The sequence below is a fragment of the Macrotis lagotis genome, chromosome 8 (genome assembly GCF_037893015.1).
Source record: "Macrotis lagotis isolate mMagLag1 chromosome 8, bilby.v1.9.chrom.fasta, whole genome shotgun sequence".
Lineage (NCBI taxonomy): Eukaryota > Metazoa > Chordata > Mammalia > Peramelemorphia > Peramelidae > Macrotis > Macrotis lagotis.
In genome coordinates this window covers 49,343,408-49,363,928 of record NC_133665.1, presented here as the reverse complement: position 1 = coordinate 49,363,928, position 20,521 = coordinate 49,343,408, and the positions used below count along the sequence as shown (strand labels likewise).

At 35.1% G+C, this 20,521-nt stretch overlaps 1 protein-coding gene across 3 annotated transcripts in view; it reads right to left on the bottom strand.

Annotated features, from left to right (window-relative positions):
- SLX4 (SLX4 structure-specific endonuclease subunit) overlaps nt 1-20,521 on the bottom strand; it is a 49,038-nt gene that overhangs the window by 12,300 nt on the left and 16,217 nt on the right. For all 3 annotated transcript variants that reach the window (XM_074196864.1, XM_074196866.1, XM_074196865.1), the window contains exons 6-12: nt 17,641-17,843; nt 17,217-17,530; nt 15,404-15,650; nt 14,432-14,520; nt 13,178-13,324; nt 4,020-4,189; nt 101-2,532 (exon numbers count right to left, since the gene is read on the bottom strand). In XM_074196864.1, the coding sequence (XP_074052965.1) occupies nt 101-2,532; nt 4,020-4,189; nt 13,178-13,324; nt 14,432-14,520; nt 15,404-15,650; nt 17,217-17,530; nt 17,641-17,843 (3,602 nt within the window). The remainder of the gene's footprint in view (nt 1-100; nt 2,533-4,019; nt 4,190-13,177; nt 13,325-14,431; nt 14,521-15,403; nt 15,651-17,216; nt 17,531-17,640; nt 17,844-20,521) is intronic.

Below are 20,521 nucleotides of genomic sequence, written 5' to 3'. Positions count from 1 at the left end.
GGTCCAAAGATCAGCTTAAAGGCAAGTGAGTTCTAAAGCATTATTGGGACTCAATATTCATTTTGGTAAATTATAAAAATAATTCTCAAAAATTACTTACTTGGAGTAGTTACTACTAATTCTTGAGTTGCTTCTTGATTTGACAGTCTTTTAGCCAAAGGAAGAATTTCTGTGGACTTTTGTTCTCCATCCCAATCATCCCACAGGGCTGAATTCAAATAGCTTAGATTACTGTTTCCAGGTGAGCCTGTACATAAGGATCTCTTTTCATTACAGTGTAAAGATCTTCTTTTGTCGATAGGACTTCCACAAACAGAAGTGTTACCCATTCTACTCAGGGTTCCAGGGGAATTTCTCTCCCTGCTAGTCAGAGTTTCACATACTTTATTGGTAGGACTACTAGTACTTAGGTGGCCAGTCCTTTCTAAGTTCAAATGATCAATTGGAATTGGTGAGAGAGGCTCAATATTCCAGTAGTCATCATCAACTGGAATTGGAGGGTCACTGTTTAGCAGTAAGCTACTACTTAGAGGACAGGAATCAAGATCTTGCTCTTCCTCACTATCCACAACTTCTACCACTTCATTACACACATTTTGGATCAGCACAGGTTTGTCATCGACAGAAGAAAGTCTTGAGTGGGATGATGGGCTTTCCAGAGATTGTTTAATTAAGTCACCTTGCTCAGGTGAAAGCTGCCTTGGGACTACTGTAGAAAGGTTCTCATTAACCTTTGAATATTGAATGGCAGGGCTTCTGTAAGTATATATTTCACTGACTGAGGTTTCTGAGAGTGATTTGGTTTCTGAAGTAATGGGTACCAGATGAGATGATGTCTGGGGCACATTTATAGAAACTTTGTTTGTTATTTCATTAGTATCTTTGTCTTCTATTATTATTTTAGTCTTGCCCTGTAAAACTTTATCCTGTAAACTGGAAACACATGGCCTAGAGATGATGCTTGTGAAACGCATTTGAGATGAGCAGCTATGGCTTTTGTTAGTAAGAGGAGTGGCTGGAACCAGCCATGAAGTATCTGTGCTATCACTTTCCTCTTTGCTGCTGTCATGTTTGGAGATCAGTCTTAAATCCAGTCCATCATTCAAACAGCTACTCCCCTTGTTATGTGACTGCAATTCAGTCAGAACATCTCTATCCCTATCTCTATGTACTCCAATCTCTGTGGCATCTGGACTTTGAGAATACCTTTGGTCACCATCAACATCAATAATTAGAAGAGGTTTGGATGCTTTGGGACTATTCTTCACTTCCTTGTCTTTACTAACAAAGGTTCTGGTTGTTTTTCTTTCTCCACAGGGACTCTCAGAAAATGATTTCATTTTGGTCTGTTCTAGCTCCATTTCTTCATCTGAATCTAATAGAAGGATAACATCATCATCTTTGTTCACTTGCGATGGAGAAGTCTGAGATCTGATATTTGACTGAAACAGGCTTTGGCAAGATTTTGGCTTGGTTAGATCAATGGATGGAGGCTTAACTGAAGAAATCAGGACTGCTCTATTTTTAAAACTTGAAATATCACACTCACTGCTGTCTTTGCAGACTGGGTCTTCATACAAAGTGTGGATATCATTGTTTTCCTTTTGCTTTTCTGTTAAAATTGGAGGGGAGACTATCTTGGAAAATTTTCTTTTTAGTTGAGGAGATAATGGGGATGAATCATGTCTACACTGAGGAAAGATTTGTGAATTGGAAGAACTTTGACAGTGGTTGTGTAATGGAGGGAAGTCTGGCTGCAGTGGAGGTGCCTGGCAAAGAATGGGTGAACAAGGAACTTCTTTCTCTGGGAAAGTCCCTTTTTGTTTGTTTGGATTGCAGTTTATTCCTTGAGTCATTGAAAAAAATCGATCATAGCTCTTATCAAGATCAAAATCATGCAGTGAGTCTAGAGATGTCAATTTTTTTCTTGGATCATCTCCTTTGTCTTCTACCAAAAGATTAGAAGTACTACAGTGAGTACCAGTTTTAGCTGGCTTTGGTGAACAACTTTTTTCAGAACACTCTATACCACCCTCATCATCTGGAATCTTTTCCTGGCATGGCACAGGAGTGAAATGCTTAAAATTTAAATTGCTGTTCACACCTGATTCTTGACCTTTCACTTGCTCAGAAGAGTCTATTTTATAAGTATTGTCCATCTGGTTTTTCAATTTGACATTTGCTGGTAGACCTTCAAATGCTGGAATTTCCTCCCCTAGCTGGCCAGCTACTGAATCATCCTTTGTCTGACATTTTCCTTGGAGCATCTTTCGCTGAGTAGCAGCAAACTCATAAATTTCTTCCATTTCCTCTTCATTTACTTTCTCTCTATCATCTTCCTGGTCTTCTAGCTTAAGTAAAAGCTCTGATTCCTTATCTTCATCTACCCACATTGACCTCAATAGTTCTTGGAAATTTTCTGCTCTACTTTCACAATCCTCCTCTTCTTTACCCACCAAAAACATATCATCTTCCGAATTAATGGCCTCTAGGCCACTTTCACATAGATTAACAAGTTCTTTCACTCCAAACCTGCAGAAATGAAATGAAAAGCGTCAATCTTCCTTCTGGAGAAGCCATGTTTCTCTCACTCAAGGAATGAGTTCAGAGCTAGAACAGGAATTCACGTATAAGGAAAAAGGAAGGTTGAGGAGGGAATAATCAGGCAATTATCAAAATAGCATATTTTCATCCTTTCCTCCATCCTTCTATAACAAAGACAATCTTCCCCAAGTACAATCTTACTGAATTTTGCCTGGTCATTGGGAGGTTCTAATAAGAGGCTTGTAACCAGTTGCACAAAGTGTTTCAAGGTTATGTAGTTTAAATAATACAGATTAATACTTAAAATAAAGCATTCAAAACTTTGAGGGCTCAACTACCCCTAGACTTCTCAAAAAGATACCCTTTATAAGGTGAATGTAATATAGACCATAATCTATATTTTACACTGAACAGGAAGCTGAAAGTTACATGGACCTCTCAGATACCTTTGGCAGCCTTAAATTTCAGCCTGAGAATTACAAGAGAATATGTTACTATGAATAATTAATAGATTCTACCTAAGGTATTTGATTCCTGCCAAGGCATCTTTGGTGATAAACTTCTGGTTAATAATGATAACTGAAATTAATAGGGAGAAGGGAAAAGATAAGGGAGGGGGAAAAAAAGAAGGAATGAAAGAATGGAATAAACATTTATACAGTGTCTATGCTAAGCACTCTTTATAAATACTATATTAACTGAGGGGAACAACCAAGTGGGGTAGGAAATAGAGCAATAGACTTGGAGTCAGGAAGACCTGAGTTCAAATCCATCCTCAGACATTTATTAGCTATGTGACCCTAGGCAAATCATTTAACCCAGTTGGCCTCATTTTTCTCATCTCTAAAATGAGCTAGAGAAGGAAATATCAAACTACTCAAGTATCTTTGTCAAGAAAACCCCAAAAAGGAGTCAAAAAAAAAATCAGACATACTGAAATCACTGAAGAACAACAAATATAATTTGATCCTGACAACAATCCAACAAGGTAGTTACTATTTTCGCATTTTACAGCTGAGACTGAAGCAAACAGAGGTTAAGTGACTTGCCAAAGTTCACATAGCTAGTAAGTATCTTTGATTACATCTGAACTCAAGTCTTCCTGATTCCATGCTCAACCCTTCATCTACTAAGTTACCTGGTTGTTTCAGGAGTCCTAACAGAATACTGAAAAGTCTGAAAAAGCACACTTTCTGACATGTATTCTCTCAAAAATGCAGGCAGATAGGCTTTCTGGATATTATCCCCATTTACAGATGAGTAAACTGAGTAACTTGCCAATAGTTACCTAACTCCAAAGTGGCAGAGTCAGGATTTAAACCTTCCTATCTCCTACCTCAAAATCCAGTGTTCTTTCCACAATACCACACTGACTCTCTAAGATATGACTGCATTTAATATGCATGATAAAACCGGAAACACTTTGGAAATTTAATATTAATTATTGTGAAGTCAGCAAACAGCAGCATAGCAACCTGATGGCCAGTGACTGCAAGTCCATGAGCAGATGGGAAGGAATGTTAGTTTCAGCTGTGTACAGATACTGTAGAAACATGTGAGCTGTCTCAGCGCTCACATCATTCAAAAGGACTCTTCGAGTTCTCAAATCCCCATCTTCTACTACAAAGAAACCTTCATTATGTACCTGAGAAGGAAAGAAAACAAATTTTTAAAAGTTTCTTATCAATAAAGATCTAAGAGACAGACTGAACATTGGCTGCATGGCTACTAGAACTTGTCTTATAAATTATTCAAAGTCCTAAGGAAAGCAAGAGATGGATATGTTATTTTGCCAGTCAAATCTCTAGGATAGTAAGGTCTTAGCCTAGTCTTATTTTCTTTTTTCTTTTGCTAAACAAACAATATTTCTATGCATTCAACTCATGAAGAACTCTGCAATTTTCTGTGAAGAGGGATAAGTCAGTTCCTAGGATTTTGCTACACCTGAGATGAGGTTCAGTTCAATGTCAGAAGAGCAGAAGAGCAGAATTTCCACTCAAGTTCTTCAGTAACTCAATCTGTTTTTCTCCTCACAAATACAAAAAAAAAAAACTTAAAGCCAAAAATATATTATGGAAAAAGAAATAATTCTGGGGAAAAATAAACTGATAAATCTAAGATCCCTGAGTCCTAATTTAATGACTTCCCTTGCCCACCTATCAAACTTTTCCTCTTTGTTCCATTCTTTTCCACTGAAGAATAGACATTACAATACTTCAGGGGGGGAAAAAAGGTGTAGAAGGACACTGAGAGTGATACTTAATAGATAAAGAAAGCAAAAAATACTAGTGAATTATTTAAAAAACATGCAGAAGAAAGCAAAAGGAAGTTCAGAAGAAGACAAAGGAAACCAGGATACTGGAACTAATACATAAAATCTGAAATATTAGTAACCCCTCCCCACCCCCACCCCCCAAATAACCGAGTTATACATAGTGGAGATTCAGTTTCACATGTAGTACTTTTTTTTCATTTTTTTAAAAAATGCTTGTTATAGTAGTTTTCAAAAGAAAAATCAAAACTATCAATAGTCATATTAAAAATGTGCTAAATAAATAACTCTTAGAGAAATGCAAAATAAAACAACTCTGAGGTACCTCCCTCCTCACACCTATCAGATTGGCTAACATGACAGAAAAATAAAATGATAAATTCATTTTAGTTATGAGGCAGTCCAAACATTTGGTAGAATAATTTGAAACCTTGCCCAAAGGACTATATACTGAACAAACCCTTTAACCCAATAATACCATCCTAGGTTTGTATCTCAAAGAAATCGAAGACAAAGAGGAAAGACATATAGATTAGATAGGTAGGTAGATAGATAGATAGACAGATAGATAGACAGATATTTATAGCAGCCCTTTTTGTGGTAGAAAATAATTGGAAATTGAGGGAATGTACATCAATTGTGGAATAATTGAACAGGTTGGGGTATAGAAAACTCATGTGCTATATGATGAGTGGGAGGTTTTCAGAAAACCTGGGTAAGACTTAGTTATATGAATTGATGTAAAATGAAGTGAGCAGAACCAATTAACCACAATATTTCAATGATAATCAGCTGTGAAATGATAGTTACTCTGAACAAGGCAATGATAAAGGACTCATGATGAAAACATCTATCCATCTCCAAAGAGAACTGATGAACTTTGAATGTAGATTGATGCATACTTTTTTCACCTATTTTACTTTTCTTGCTTTTTTCCTGCAACATGACTAATGTGGAAACATATTTTGTATGACTTCACATGTATAAAGGATATCATATTGCTTGTCTTCTCAATAGGAAAGAAAGCGGCTATAGAGAATTGGGAATTCAAAAATTTTTTAAATGTTAAAATAAAATATAATTTAAAAAAATAGATCATTTTGGCAGCTGAATATATAATGTTTGTAAATCATTATTTGCATATTGTCTCCCTTACTAAATTATGAGCTCCTTAAAAAAATGCTTGTTGCTTCTTGACTTTGTATAAGGAAATGTTCTTGGGTAAAAAACTTTTATAAGTATTTCCTTAAAAATTTTAATATTTTATTCATCTGTACCTCCCTCTACCCCCTACTGAGATGGGGGGAATGGAATTAAAAATATATCAACATGTATAAAAAAATTCCATATTGTCCAGATCACATAATGTAGTTCTCTTATTGAATTTTTTAATCAATCACCTGTCTAGCAGATGAGTGACCTTCTTTACTTTGAACTTGTGGCTTATAATTTCCATCAGAGTTCTAATGTATTTCTAAGTTATTTTTCTCCATAAAGTCATTATCATTGTATAATTTGTTCTAGTACAGCTTAATTCTCTATGAATTCATAAAAGTTTTCTAAATTTCCTCTGGAATTGTCCATTTTACCATTTCTTATGGCACAATATTTCATCACATTATACACTGAAGTTTGTTTTATCATTCCCAAATAGGACTTAACCCTAAGTTCCAACTTTTGGCTACAACAAAAAAAGAACTGCTATAAATAATTTTGCATGAAATATTATTTTCAGTTCTAAATTCCCTCCCTCTATCCCCAGGCCCTGAATAGGCAAGAAAAATTAAATAAATCCTTTCCCTATTTCTTTAGAGATATAAGCCTAATGGCAGTATAACTGGGTTAAAAGAGTAGACAAAGTTTCATTACTTTTTTGGCATAGTTCCAAACTGCTTTCCAGAATAGTTGGCCAGATTCAGAGATCTACCAAAATCACACTAGTGTATCTGTTTTCCCATAATCTCAGCAACCTTTAAGTTTTCATTTTTTTGGTCATCTTTGCCATTTTGATGGTCATGAGACAGATCTTGAAAACTGCTTTAATTTTAATTTCTCTAATTACTAATGATTTTGAGCATTAATTTTTTTAGGTTTTTGCAAGGCAAGTAGGGTTAAGTGGCTTGCCCAAGGCCACACAGCTAGGTAATTATTAAGTGTCTGAGACCGGATTTGAACTCAGGTACTCCTGACTCCAGGGCCGGTGCTCTATCCACTGAGCCACCTAGCCGCCCCAGAGCATATTTTTCATATGGGTGCTGCTAACTTGGATTTCTTTCTTTGAAAATACCCTTGGGGGCGGCTAGGTGGTGTAGTGGATAAAGCACTGGCCCTGGAGTCAGGAGTACTGGGTTCAAATCCGGTCTCAGACACTTAATAATTACCTAGTTGTGTGGCCTTGGGCAAGCCACTTAACCCCTTTGTCTTACAAAAACTAAAACAAAACAACACCCTGCTTATAACCCTTTACCCTTTGGAAGATGGTTCTAAGACATAAATTTGAATCAGTTCCTTATGACCTTAATGAGTGAAACTTGCTGTAAAGATTTTTTTCCCCCTTAATTACCTTTTTCTTTCTAATTTTAACTACATTAAACTGCAAAAACCTTTAAATTTTATATAATCAAAATCGTTGATTTTATCTTGTGAGATTCAAGTGATTAGACATGAACTCTTCCCCTTTGCAAAAATCCAAAAGGAAAATTCTTGCTTACTCTTCTAATTTCTGTGTAACATTTTTATATTTAATTTAACTTGTGATTATTTTAGTATATGGTGTGATATTGAGCTAAACCTAATTTCTCCACTGTTCTTAGCAATTTTTAATCAAATAAAGAGTCTTTTCCCTTAAGTCTCCATGTTTATCAAACAGTGGTTTACTGTGCTTATTTGCTCAGCATGCTGATTACCTAACTTGTTGATTGACTTCTCTTTTTATAAAACAAGTACCAAATACTTTTAATGATTGTCACTACAGATAGATATACCGTTAGACTTCCCTTCCTTCTTAATTTTTATTATTTGTGAAATTCTTGATCTTTATTCCTCTATATGAATTTCACTATTATTTTTTCCTAGCTCTATAAAATATTTCTTTGGATGATTGGCATAACCCTGAATAAGTAAAATTAGCACTATCATTTTTATTCTCTTTGCTTGATCATCCCCATGAACATGTTAAGATTTCTCCAATTATTTAGGGCTATATTTCTACAGGTATTTCATAATTGGAACCATATAGTTCCTAGATGAATCTTGGAAGATTCATCTTTTTTTCTGTAGTTACTTCTCTTCTTGCTAGGTTTTGTTGGTAACAGAATTGTTGATCATTTATGAAGATCTTGTATCCTGCAATTTTGCTAGTTATTGTTTCAATTTTTTTAGATGATTCCCTAGGGCTCTCTATTATAACTTAGAAAAGAAATAGTTTTGTTTCTTCTTTGTACAAGCTAATTCCTTAAATTTCTATTTCCCATCTTATTGCTATAGCTAGCATTTCTAGCACTATTGTTAAGCAGTGATAATCAATTTTTAAAAAAATTTTTTTAGGTTTTTGCAAGGCAATGGGGTTAAGTGGCTTGTCCAAGGCCACACAGCTAGTTAATTATTAAGTGTCTGAGGCTGGATTTGAGCTCAGGTATTCCTGACTCCAAGGCCAGTACTCTATTCACTACGCCACCTAGCCAACCTTCAAATGATAATCAGTTTTACCTCTGATTTTGTTTTTTCCCCACAACATATGTTTGCACTTAGACTTGAATATTATTTTCTATAATTAAATAAAAGTCTAATTGTATGATTTATAGTTTTTACTAGAATTCAGTATTTTATCAAAGTCTTTAGCATACACCATCATTTTTACATATACATATACGATTTAACATAATTTAAACTAACAAAGTTTTTTATACCTATAGTCTCCCCTGTATTGAACCAATCTTGAAACCCAAATTGATCATAGTGTACATTCTTTCTAATATATTGTTGAAAACTTATTTTCTAATATTTTAATCAAAATTTTTGCATCAATTTTTGCTATTTAGATCAACATTTTTGAGTGTTCATTATTTAATTTCATTTTCTGATCCTGGATTATTTATACTATCTATTTCTTTTGTTAATGTTATTATTTTATGTTTTTGTTAAGTATCTATTTCTTCTAAATCATCAATTTTGTTTGCATATAACTAGGCAAAATTGTTTTTAATGATTTCCTTTATTTCCTTTTTCATTTCTGATATAATCAATATCATTTTCCTATTTTAAAAAGTCAGATGTGATATTTTATTCCTACCCACCCCCTCTAAAATATCAGCTCCTATTTTTATCAATTCAATGCTTTTTATTAATCTTTTATTTTCAGATTTTTTTAGAGAACTGATTTCTTCAAGTTTTTTAAAACTGTATTTCTAGTTCATCAAATTGCTTCCTCCCTTTTGTTGATGAAAATGTTTAGAAATCAATTTCTTCTCTGAACATTAGCCACATCCCATAAGTTTTGATATGCCTCATTATTGTCATTTGATTTGATTAAATTTTTTACCTTTTTTCTATAATGTGTTCTCTGACTCATCAATTCTTTGTTATTTAATCTCCAGTTACTTTTGAATTATTTGTGAAGGATACTTTATTGAATATAATTTTTATTACAATGTGATAATAAATGATGTGATAAGTATTTCTTTTATTCTAAATTTTTGGTGAGGTCTTTATACTCCAATACATGATTAATTTTTTTAAGGTTTTTTGCAAGGCAAATGGGGTTAAGTGGCTTGCCCAAGGCCACACAGCTAGGTAATTATTGTCTAGGGCCCGATTTGAACTCAGGTACTCCTGACTCCTGGGCTGGTGCTCTATCCATTGTGCCACCTAGCCACCCCTACATGGTTCATTTTTAAATAAGTCCTGTATAACTAAGAGGTTTATAAATTCTATCCCTACTTACCAATCACCATAGTTATCATTTCTAATTTTTCTAAAGTCCTATTCAGGACTTAATTATTCAGATACTTAATTATCTAGGTATTAAAGGGATGGTGAATTAAATTCTCCACTATTAACTTCACTACATTTCTTCTTCTAATTCACTTTCCCTTTTAGATGTTATGCTATTAATTGTATATATAATTGATATTATCTCTGATTCCTTTTAGCATAATTACATTACTAATCTTTTTTTATTTTTCTATATTTAGTTTCATCTGAAATCATGTTTGCCAGCTCTTTTAGTTCAACTGAGGCATTGTAAATTTTATTCCAACTCATTATAATTCTATGTGAAATTTTGTTTCAAAAGCATACTTCTTGCAAAAAATATATTGTATTTTGTTTTCTAAAACATTCTACTATCCTCTTCCATTTTATGGATAAGGATCCCTAAATATCTCATTCACATTCCTGGGGTTAATTGTATATTACCTTATTCTATTCTCTTGAATTCTTGCTTCTATTTGCTCCTACCTCCCACTTTAAAAATAAAGTGGTAGGGGCAGCTAAGTGGTGTAGTGGATAAAGCACCAGCCCTAGAGTCAGGAGTACCTGTGTTCAAATTTGGCCTCAGACACTTAATAATTACCTGTGTGGCCTTGGGCAAGCCACTTAACCCTATTTGCCTTGCAAAAACCTAAAAAATAAAAAAAATAAAGTGGTAAAGGATTATCTCTCTTCACATTGCTCCTTCCAACCTACAAGTTTGTTTTGTTCATAACTATTCCCTTTCCTATTCTTCCCTCCCTCTTAGACCATTTTGTCCATCTCTTATCCCTTATCCCCTACTATTTTTCCTTTCTAGTTTCATGTTTTTACCAAAATATGAGTTTGTATACGTAATAATATTTAATCTTGTTTTATCAGATTCAACTGAAAGTGAGGTTCATGGTTATTTGTCCTCTATCCTTTCCTTCATAGCAATATACTCTTTATTTTATAAACCTCTATTAAGCAATAGTGATTTCACTTCCTTCCTTCCTTCTTTTTCCCCTAGGATAATCCCTTTCCCCTTTCATTTTTGTGTTTTTCTGAGACCATTAAAACAAAAGAAAATGACTCAGAGACCCTCTTGTCATTTTTAATTTTCTAAATGATACTTAAAAATAATAGGGTTTTGAGAAGACATTTGTTTCTTAATCCTCTATTAAAATGTAAAAAATTCATTCCTATGTAGTCCCTTTTAATCAAACAGATATGTATAACATTCTGTTTCTCTTGGTACCTGTGTTTCCATTTCAAAAATGTCTGTTCAGTTCTGGCCTTTTTCATAAGGAATGCTTAGAAGTTCTCTGTTCCATTAAAGATCAATTTTCTTCCTGTATGATTATACTTAGTTATCTTGGACAAGTTGTCCTTGTTTGTAAGCCTTTATCTCTTACCTTCTGAAATATCCTATTACATATTCTCCCCTCTCTTTAAGCTGGCACCAGGTAGGTCTTATATGGTGCCTGTTATGTCTTCTTGGTACATGAATTTGTTCTTTTTGATTGATTGAAGTATTTCTTCTTTGACCTGAAAGCTCTGTATTTTGGCTAAAATATTTCTGGGAGTTTTCCTTGTGGAATTCCTTCTCAGAGGTAAACAATGCATTCCTGCTATTTTCACCTTGTTCTGAGAGTTCTGAGCAGTTTTCATAAATAATTTCTTGAAATATAGTATCTAGACTTTACTATAGGAATTTTTTTCAGACAATCTGATGATTCTTAGATTATCTCTCTTTGACCCATTTTTCAGGTCAGTCGTTTTTTTTAAAGATATCAATTCTTACATTTTCTTATTTTTCCCTCAATCTTTTGACTTTGTTTCAATATTTCCTGTTGCTCTATTGAGTTGATGTGCTAGGTATTGCCCATCCTAATTTTATGAGTATTCAGTTCTTGAATGAGATGTTCCACCATCTGCTCTAAGGTTCCTTGCTATTCTAGATAAAAATTATCTACCTAGATTTATGGGATTTTTTTCAGGATTTACCCCCCTGAATGAATGTCTGTCTGTCTCTCTCTCTCTCTCTCTTTTTTCTTTTTCTAAGGCAATGGGCTTAAGTGACTTGCCCAAGGTCACATAGCTATGTAATTAAGTGCCTGAGGCTGGATTTGAATTCAAGTCCTCCTGACTACAGGGCCAATGCTCTATCCACTGCGTCACTTAGCTGCCCCTTGAATTTCTCTTAAACCATGGTATTTCCTTTTTTATTAGCATTTTTCTTGGTTTGCTCAACTCATCTGTCTTAGTCTAGGTGAGACACTTGCACTCATGTCAATCTCCTCAACTGAATGATGTGGGCAGAGGTTTTCTGATTCTGAATATGGAAGTCTAGACTAGGTCCATCCTTCAAGGGATCCTGGGCTTGCTCCAGTGCTCATTTCTGCCTGGGAGGTATCTCTCTAGCCTCCAGGACTCCACCCCCACCCCTACCTGCCTTTAGACTCTATTTATATTTTCCTCCCTCGGGGACTATTTCTTTATATTCAGGTGCTACTCTGGCTGGATACTATCTGGGGCCATTCTCCCAAAGTTAGGTCATCAGTGCCACAATAGACCCTACCTAGGACTGCCTAGGGTCTACTCTCTGCTATAGACTTCGTGAATAATTCAGGTTGAACCACAGAGTCTCCTGGAGTTCCACTTTCCAAGAGGTTTGCACCTGTTTATCCCAGAGTCTCCACAGAATTCCAGGAATCTCCCTGTAGATTCCTAGGCAAGATGTTAATTCTAAAGGTGATCCTTCCTATTTCTTTAATATTTAACGTGATGCATTTCTTTTTTGTTTTGGGGGGGGTTCTTTTTGGTTTTTAGGTTTTTGCAAGGCAATGGGGTTAAGTGGCTTGCTTAAGGCCACACAGCTAGGTAATTATTAAGTGTCTGGGGCCGGATTTGAACTCAGCTACTCCTGACTCCAGTGCCGGTGCTCTATCCACTACGTCACATAGCCGCCCCCTGTGATGCATTTCTAATTCTGAAAGGGGGTTTGCAGAGGATCTGAGCCTTATGTGTACTAGCAAGTCTCCGTATTTCCACAATGCTCATTCTTATTTGTTGATATTAATCAATCAATTAATTAATTCATAATTAAAAAGGCAAATAATTTAAAAGGTTAGGACAAAATGGAAAACAATCAAATAAAGAGAAAAATACTAAGGCTTTGTAAGGGAGATAAGTTAAGGATAGTGTGATAGGAAAGGGAGAAAAGGTTAAGGGGAAAAAGAAAAAAGAGCAAAAAATGAAGATAGAAAAAAAGGAGGGAGAAAAATAGTCAAGACAGAGAAGAAAAGGAATAGAAAGAAGCAAAAAAAGAAAAAAGATGATGAGTAAGAATATGCAAAGAAAAGAAAGTAGTTACATTTTTAAAAGTCTTTAATATCTAATCATACTTACAATCTGAATGAGACGTGGGCATCGTGCATAAAGAACAAACATGTGAGCATACAGAACATCTCCAGAGTCTGTCTGAAACTGCACATCACTCAGGTGGGGGTTGTTGACCATTGCACCAAAATCAGCAGTCAGCAAACCAAGTGACAGCTGAGAAAATGAAGGGATCGAAAACACGAATTTTGAACCATAATTCACTTCTCTAACAAAACTGTTGGTATATTCACTACAACAAAATAGCAGGATGATATATCCCTTATGGCAAATGGAAGCTTCAAATCAATTGAATCTGTGTTGTCAGGATAAACACTGCAGAGGTTAGATATGCTGGCTATTTCAGTTAAGGAAAATTGCAAGGTGTTCACAGATGAACTGGTAGCCCTGCTGACCAAAATGGAAAGAAAATGTACAGCAACCCTTCCTTGACTTTTTAAGCCAGTGTCATGAAGTCATTTCCACAAAAATTCACAGTACAGATGCTTCATGAAGAAGTAGATTATGAGAATTAGTAGCAAACATAATTACACAAGTACAAATAGTTTTAGTCATACTTTGGGTGGCAAGACAAAAACAATTTTTGTTGGCCTTGTGCTTGGGGCAAAAGCTATCATAGTTACAGCTGTAGCGGAAGAGAAGTGAGCAGGGGTTCTTAATCTGGAGACTGAACTTTTTTAAAGAAACTTTTTTGATAATTGCATTTCTATATTATTTAGTTCCTTTTTTAAAATCTTATATTTCTATTTTAAGTAGTTAAAAATATTATTCTGAGATGGCATCCAGGATACAAAACCAGTTAAGCAGCATCAAGACAACAGATGCAAATCAACTTAGCAAGCTCGTTTTCCCATGAATATGAAGCAACTACAGCATACAGTAACTGAGATAAACCAAGGAAAATGTTAAGTCTATAAATCTAACACTCATACATTGTATTAATAAAACAATTTTAAGATTTGAAAAGTATTTGACAAATTCTCTCATTTAAGATCCTTACAGGGGGTGCTATTATTACATAAGGAAGAACTGAGGTTGAGAGAGATTCAGTGACTTTTACCCAGGGTCACACAGGTGTAATAAGCATCCAAAACTCCTACCAAAAAGGAGGTATATGTAACAGATTTACAGTTTCATATACAATCCTCTGTTTTTGGTATTTGTTATAAAAATGAAAGTGTTCACCTTTGATGATTTTCTAGTTTATAATTTTACAAATTAAAAGTAAAAAGAATTATAACACTTTGAAAAATTAAGCCTTACTGCAGAATTGCTGTTTCTCTGGTGTATCTTCTCTTTGGGTGATAAGACAAATCCAGTCAATGGAAGATCACAGGATTCTAGAACTTTCCCTTATGGAAATACAGATGAAAAGAAAAATCACATTCCAAGCAAGAAAAATAGCAAAATCAAATACTAGGACACACAGAAACTCTCATAGGTTGAAATCAGGCTGGGAAAGCTATGGATGTTTGCAATGATCAGACTGCTTATTCACTTGTGATTTTTAAAAAAATCACAATAATAAAAAAATTATGTTATCTGGGATGGCTTTCTGGGAAAGGGATAGAAAGGATAGATGGGGGGAAATTTAGGTGACACAAAAATAGAAATATCAATAAAAATTTATTTTAAAAAGTTGCTTTATATACAATGTCATTTGATCAGTATAACCACTTTATGAAGTTGCTAGTGCACATGACTTCCCCCATTTTACTGAAGGGAAACTAAAGCTCTGGGAAGCTACTTGACTTTGTCTAGATCAGAGGTTAGCAAATAGTACAGCTGAGATTTGATTCTAAGACCAGTGCTCTTTTCACTATACCATATCTCATGGATGAAATTTCCTTACCACACAAAAAATTAACAGCTCACAAAACCATTTTTGCCACTCTGCCTTACCAACAAATAGGTACCCTTTAAGAAAAATAAATAAGACCATTTCAAACTATTACTTGCCCTTGGAAAAATGTTTGTTCTGTTTTGTTTTCCAGGGTGAAAGATATAAACAAAGCGACAAGTGTTCATTTCATATTTAACAGTGTGGCTAAAATGCAAGCAACTACAGAGACCAAATGGCTCTCATATGCAAGTATAATAAACCTGAAAGTTCAAAGGAGTTAAGAATACTGTAAATCATGAAATAATCACCAGGGCAACTAACATAGCCAAAATCAAATGAATAGCACATCTCTGGAAGGTTATGGAAAACTGAATTAACCACAAGTGTCTTACCTGATAGACTTTTGGAATGAATTTCAGCACTGTTGTTCCATTGGGTAAGAGTTAGTCCTTCTCCTGCCAGATCCATAAGGACCTGAAGAGTCTGCTGGTCTTTTTGACTACAGGAAAGTGACTGCCTCCTGGAATTAAGCTCTTCTGGAGTTTTAAAGCCTTCAGAAGTGGGATCACTGAAGGCAGGCAGTTCTTGCACATCTGGTTTAGATTGGCTAAATGCCATTAATGGTCCCTTTTCTGAATTCTAAAAAAGCCAAAACCCAATCCAATTACATTATTATATCCATTGATGTTGGATGAGCAGCTATCTGATATGTGGTACAAAAGGTACATCCAATAAGTATTATCCCTATTCTACAGAGGAGGAAACTGACTTGCAGGGAGGTAACTTATAAAAGGGAGACCCCCGAAGCTATTAAGTGTTGGAGATTCTCCACTGTTATTATGCTTTTCCTTCTAATACTAAGAATCTAAACAATAGCTTGCATTTCTATAGAGCTTGAAGATTTACCAAATGCTTTATTCACAACAACACTGTGAGCTTTCTGATACAAGTGTTCTTATTTTATAGATGAGCAAACTGAGGCTCAAGAGAAGTTATGACTCTCCACAACTGCACAACAAGTGACTGAAGCCAAGTCTAAGACCTTCAGATCTTTTCACTATGCTACAATTCCTTTAAGATAATAGGTGAGAGGGGCGGCTAGGTGGCACAGTGGATAGAGCACCAGCCCGGGAGTCAGGAGTACCTGAGTTCAAATCTGGCCTCAAACACTTAATAATTACCTAGCTGTGTGGCCTTGGGCAAGCCACTTAACCCCATTGCCTTGCAAAAAACAAAAAAACAAAAAACCCTAAACAAAAAGATAATAGGTGAGAAAAAAGCTGACTTCCTCATGATCTCTTATGCTTTAATCTATATATTTTACTTTTCCTTTTTTTAGTTTCTTACCTTTTCTTTCTGTGATTAGATTTTAATCACAAGGTTTTTTATTCTTAGTACAATAGGGACCTAGAGCTAAGTGAGCGACAACACTGATATGTACTAATGCTCTTAGCTAGGGACAAAGTTCCCAAACAAATTTAACTGACCACTGGGTCATAGGCTTGGAGGAATGGAAGAGGCTTAAGGGAACTCCTGTCCATATTTCTAATTCTATGAAGGGCTATCCCTATTTCTCTATTTAATTCTCACACTAGTACCCAAGAAAAGTTTCTGAAAGGAAGATGCAGTTAAATGAAAATCAAAGGCATGCCTACTTGGAAGAGATCAAAATTAAAGAAGAAGGGAGATGAAATCTCACATCTTCCTTTCTTTGTGAACTACAAACTACATCTACTATAGCTTGTTCTGTCATTTCAAAATAAGGTCTTTAACAATTGACTCACTTTAGAACCCTATTATAATGTTACCCAATTGATTATTTGTGAAATGAACTCAATGGTCATCAACATTTGAGTAAATTCTTGTGCCTCAGTGGTATTAACTCTCAAATGTCAGTGTGTTTATCATGCTATTTATAATTTTGCTCCTATGGAAATCTATGTGGCTGTTTCATGATAACATATAGCAATTAATATTAAGCCAATGTATCTGTTTGTTAATCAGAGTTACAGATATAGTTATAGGTACTTACCCTATAAAATAAGCACTTTATATATAGAAATGATTCCTAAAATAATAAATGCTTTACTCCAACTTTCACAGTCTAAGGCAGAGCTAGGGGATGTGTCCTAATTCCAAGTAGAAATCTATATCCATTAGTTTTACCCCAACATCTCCAGAAGGTGTGGTCATGGGAAAGCTCACCTTTGTAGGTGTCCAGGGTAAAATAGGAGGGTCTAATCCTTTAGCATAAAAAGACTCCAGAGGCCAAGTTCCTGTCAAAGAGCTTCCCTTCCACAAAATGCCTTGCCGTTCTTCAGGCTGTAGTAAACACCAATGTGCCTTGCCCATTTCTTCTTTCAAAATTTTGCTCAGTGGAAGTGGTGGAGTGCTGGATAACTCTAATTCTTCTGTGAGTAAAATGGCAATTCGATCCTGTATCTGTTGAAGGTAAGTCTCTGAATCTTGAACTAACAATTGAGGTGGGGGAACAAGTTTCCTCTTACGACTTTTCTTCTCTAAAGATAATATAAAACAATTTAGATTAATAATGAAATGAATTCACTGACACTGAAAGCTGTACTGAATGAATGAAATGAAAAAAAGACCTAGGATATCTCAGGAGTACCTGCTCCTGGCTTTATGCTGTTTGGAAACACATTTCCAAGATTATCATTTGTCACAGTCTTAGACTGCTCCATCAGAGAATGAGACATTGCCATTGCAACAAGGAAGTCCTCTGACATGGTCTCTTTCTTGGATATCTTTTGCTTTTTCTGTGGTTTCTTTTCATTGGCTGAATTTCTCCTCTTTGATTCACCAGCTGGTTTGCTGAAAACAAAGAGCCATAAAAGAAGAGATAATAAGGGTTAGAGAGGTGAACTATTTTATAATATAGTACCATTCAATCCAGATTTTAGAAGACATCAAGGCCTATTCTTATTGGGAAAAGTCAAAAGTCAGAATAGAAACAAAATAATTCAACTCTTTAAACATTTGAAACATGTTTTTGTTATGCTATTAACCTTTTTTAATTCTGCCACTTTGCCCAAGATTCTAAAAATCTCAATTAAAAAAAAAGATGCTACTTAACACAGAAAAAACATTTTATGGTCATATGGAATATTCTCTATTTAGGGTTACTGGTCTCAGTCCAAGCTTTCTGTTTTTAATTTTTTTTTTCCAAACAAAAATCTATTTTCCCTTTCCCTTCCCTTTCCTACCATAAACTTGGGAGGGGGAGGGAAGGGAGAAAAACAAAAACAAACCTTCCAACAAATATATTTAATCAAACAAAACAAATTTCTGCCCTAGTGAAGTCCAAAAAATATTTTATTCTGTACAATGATTCTATTACTTTATCACCAGACTTCTGGAATAGTGGTTAGTCGCTGCATAGATTAGAGTTAAGTCTTTCAAAGTTGTTGATACTGTACAAATTATTTATTTGGTTTTGCTCACTTCACTGTGTATTAGTTTATGCAAGTATTTCCAGGTTTCTTTGAAATCATCCCTTTCATCTTTTTTTTAAATAACATGATGGTACTTCATTATATTCCAATACTACAGTTTGTTTTGCCACTTCCTAATTGATGGGTATCCCTTGGTTTCTAGATTTCTGCCACCACAGAGAGAGGTGTTATTAATAATTTTATATATTAAGGATCCTTTTCCTCTTTAATCAAAGACAAACCAATGATCAAATGGATATAAAATACAGTTTGGTAGCTTTGGGGGTAGAGTTCCAAATTGTATTCCAGCCAGCTGGACTAGTTCACAGCTCCACCAGTAGTTAGCTAATTAATTATTAATTAGTGGAACATTTTCTCATAGTCTTTCAACATTTATTATTTTCCTTCTTGGCCAACTTTGTCAATCTGATACATATGAGATGAAATTTCAAGGTTACTTTAAATGTGTATTTCTCTAATTATTAGTGATTTAGAGCATTTTTTCCCCATACAGCTACTGATAGCTTGAATTTTTTTTAAACTACTTGTTCATATTCTTTTTTGGGGAGGGGGGTGTTTTGTTTTTTTAGGTTTTTTGCTAGGCAATGGGGCTAAGTGGCTTGCCCAAGGACACACAGCTAGGTAATTATTAAGTGTCTGAGTCCGGATTTGAACCCAGGTACTCCTGACTCCAGGGCCGGTGCTTTATCCACTGTGCCACCTAGCCGCCCCTACTTGTTCATATTCTTTAATCATTTGTCAATGGGAAAATATTAGTCTAGCTTTTCAGTAAATACCTTTATGAATGATTTATGGTAATTCTGCTCAGATAAGATATGAAAATATTCTATAATTCAGTTTAGAATTAAAGATATACATAACAGCCCAATCTGTGCTTTCCCTATACCCAACCAATCATTTTCTACAGAAAAGTCTGATGCTTCTTTGGAGAATTCACTTCATGGACAAGTAAAGATTCTTTTCTTTATGCAGATGTATACCTTCTACCTGCCCAGTCCCTAGGAAAATTACTTCAAGTAATTGAATTATAAATTCCCTGCCAAAAATTCTAAATTCTTCACCAAACCAAATAATAATCAAGAAATAAAATGTGATTCTTTTATCCCAGAACTACACAAAAAATCGGTCTGAGCCTTCCCTTCCTAGCAAATCAAGCACCAAATCAACTAAACAGGTAAAGCTTGTATGGCTCTATGTCCAGAGGCAACAAGAGCAGAAAGCTCCTAAGTAAGTAACAGATCTAAAACTGTCAAAAAAAAAAAAAAAGTCCTAGAGTAGAGAATATGTCCATCTCACCAGGAGAAGCCCAGACCCAGGGGCTCAAAGGATCCTAACAAATGTCCTGAAATGCCAGAAAAGGCAATAAAAATTTCCAAAGATTCAGGAAGACTTAATCCAGGGAGGTGCAGGTAGGCACAGGAACACAGGGGACAAAGGGAAAGACTAAGCAAGGACCACCAGCTCTCCTAGGAGTATAGCAGAGAGTGAATTCTGGACCTGGCACAAAGATACAATTTGGAAACTAAAGCTACAGTGTTAATTAAAAAAAAAACAACTAGGGGGCGGCTAGGTGGCCCAGTAGATAAAGCACCGGCCCTGGAGTCAGGAGTACCTGGGTTCAAATCCGGTCTCAGACACTTAATAATTACCTAGCCGTGTGGCCTTGGGCAAGCCACTTAACCCCATTTGCCTTGCAAAAAAAAAAACCCCCAAAACTAAACAGTATTAAAAATTATTGTGGGAGGCAGCTAGGTGGTGCAATCGATAGAGCAGCTCTGAAGTCAGAAGGACCTGAGCTCAAATCCAGCCTCAGATACTTAATACTTCCTTAACTGTGTGACCTTGGGCAAGTCACTTAACCCCATTACCTTGCAAAAACAAAACAAAAAAAAATTGTGGATATAAATCCAAAACTACAAGTGCAGATGCAAAAGAAAAAAAATGAATGTCCCAAGAACTACTTGAAGACCCAGAAAAAATGAAGCAAGAGATTAAAAAATGAAATAAAAGTTTTTGGAAGAAAGAATTAAAAGGAAA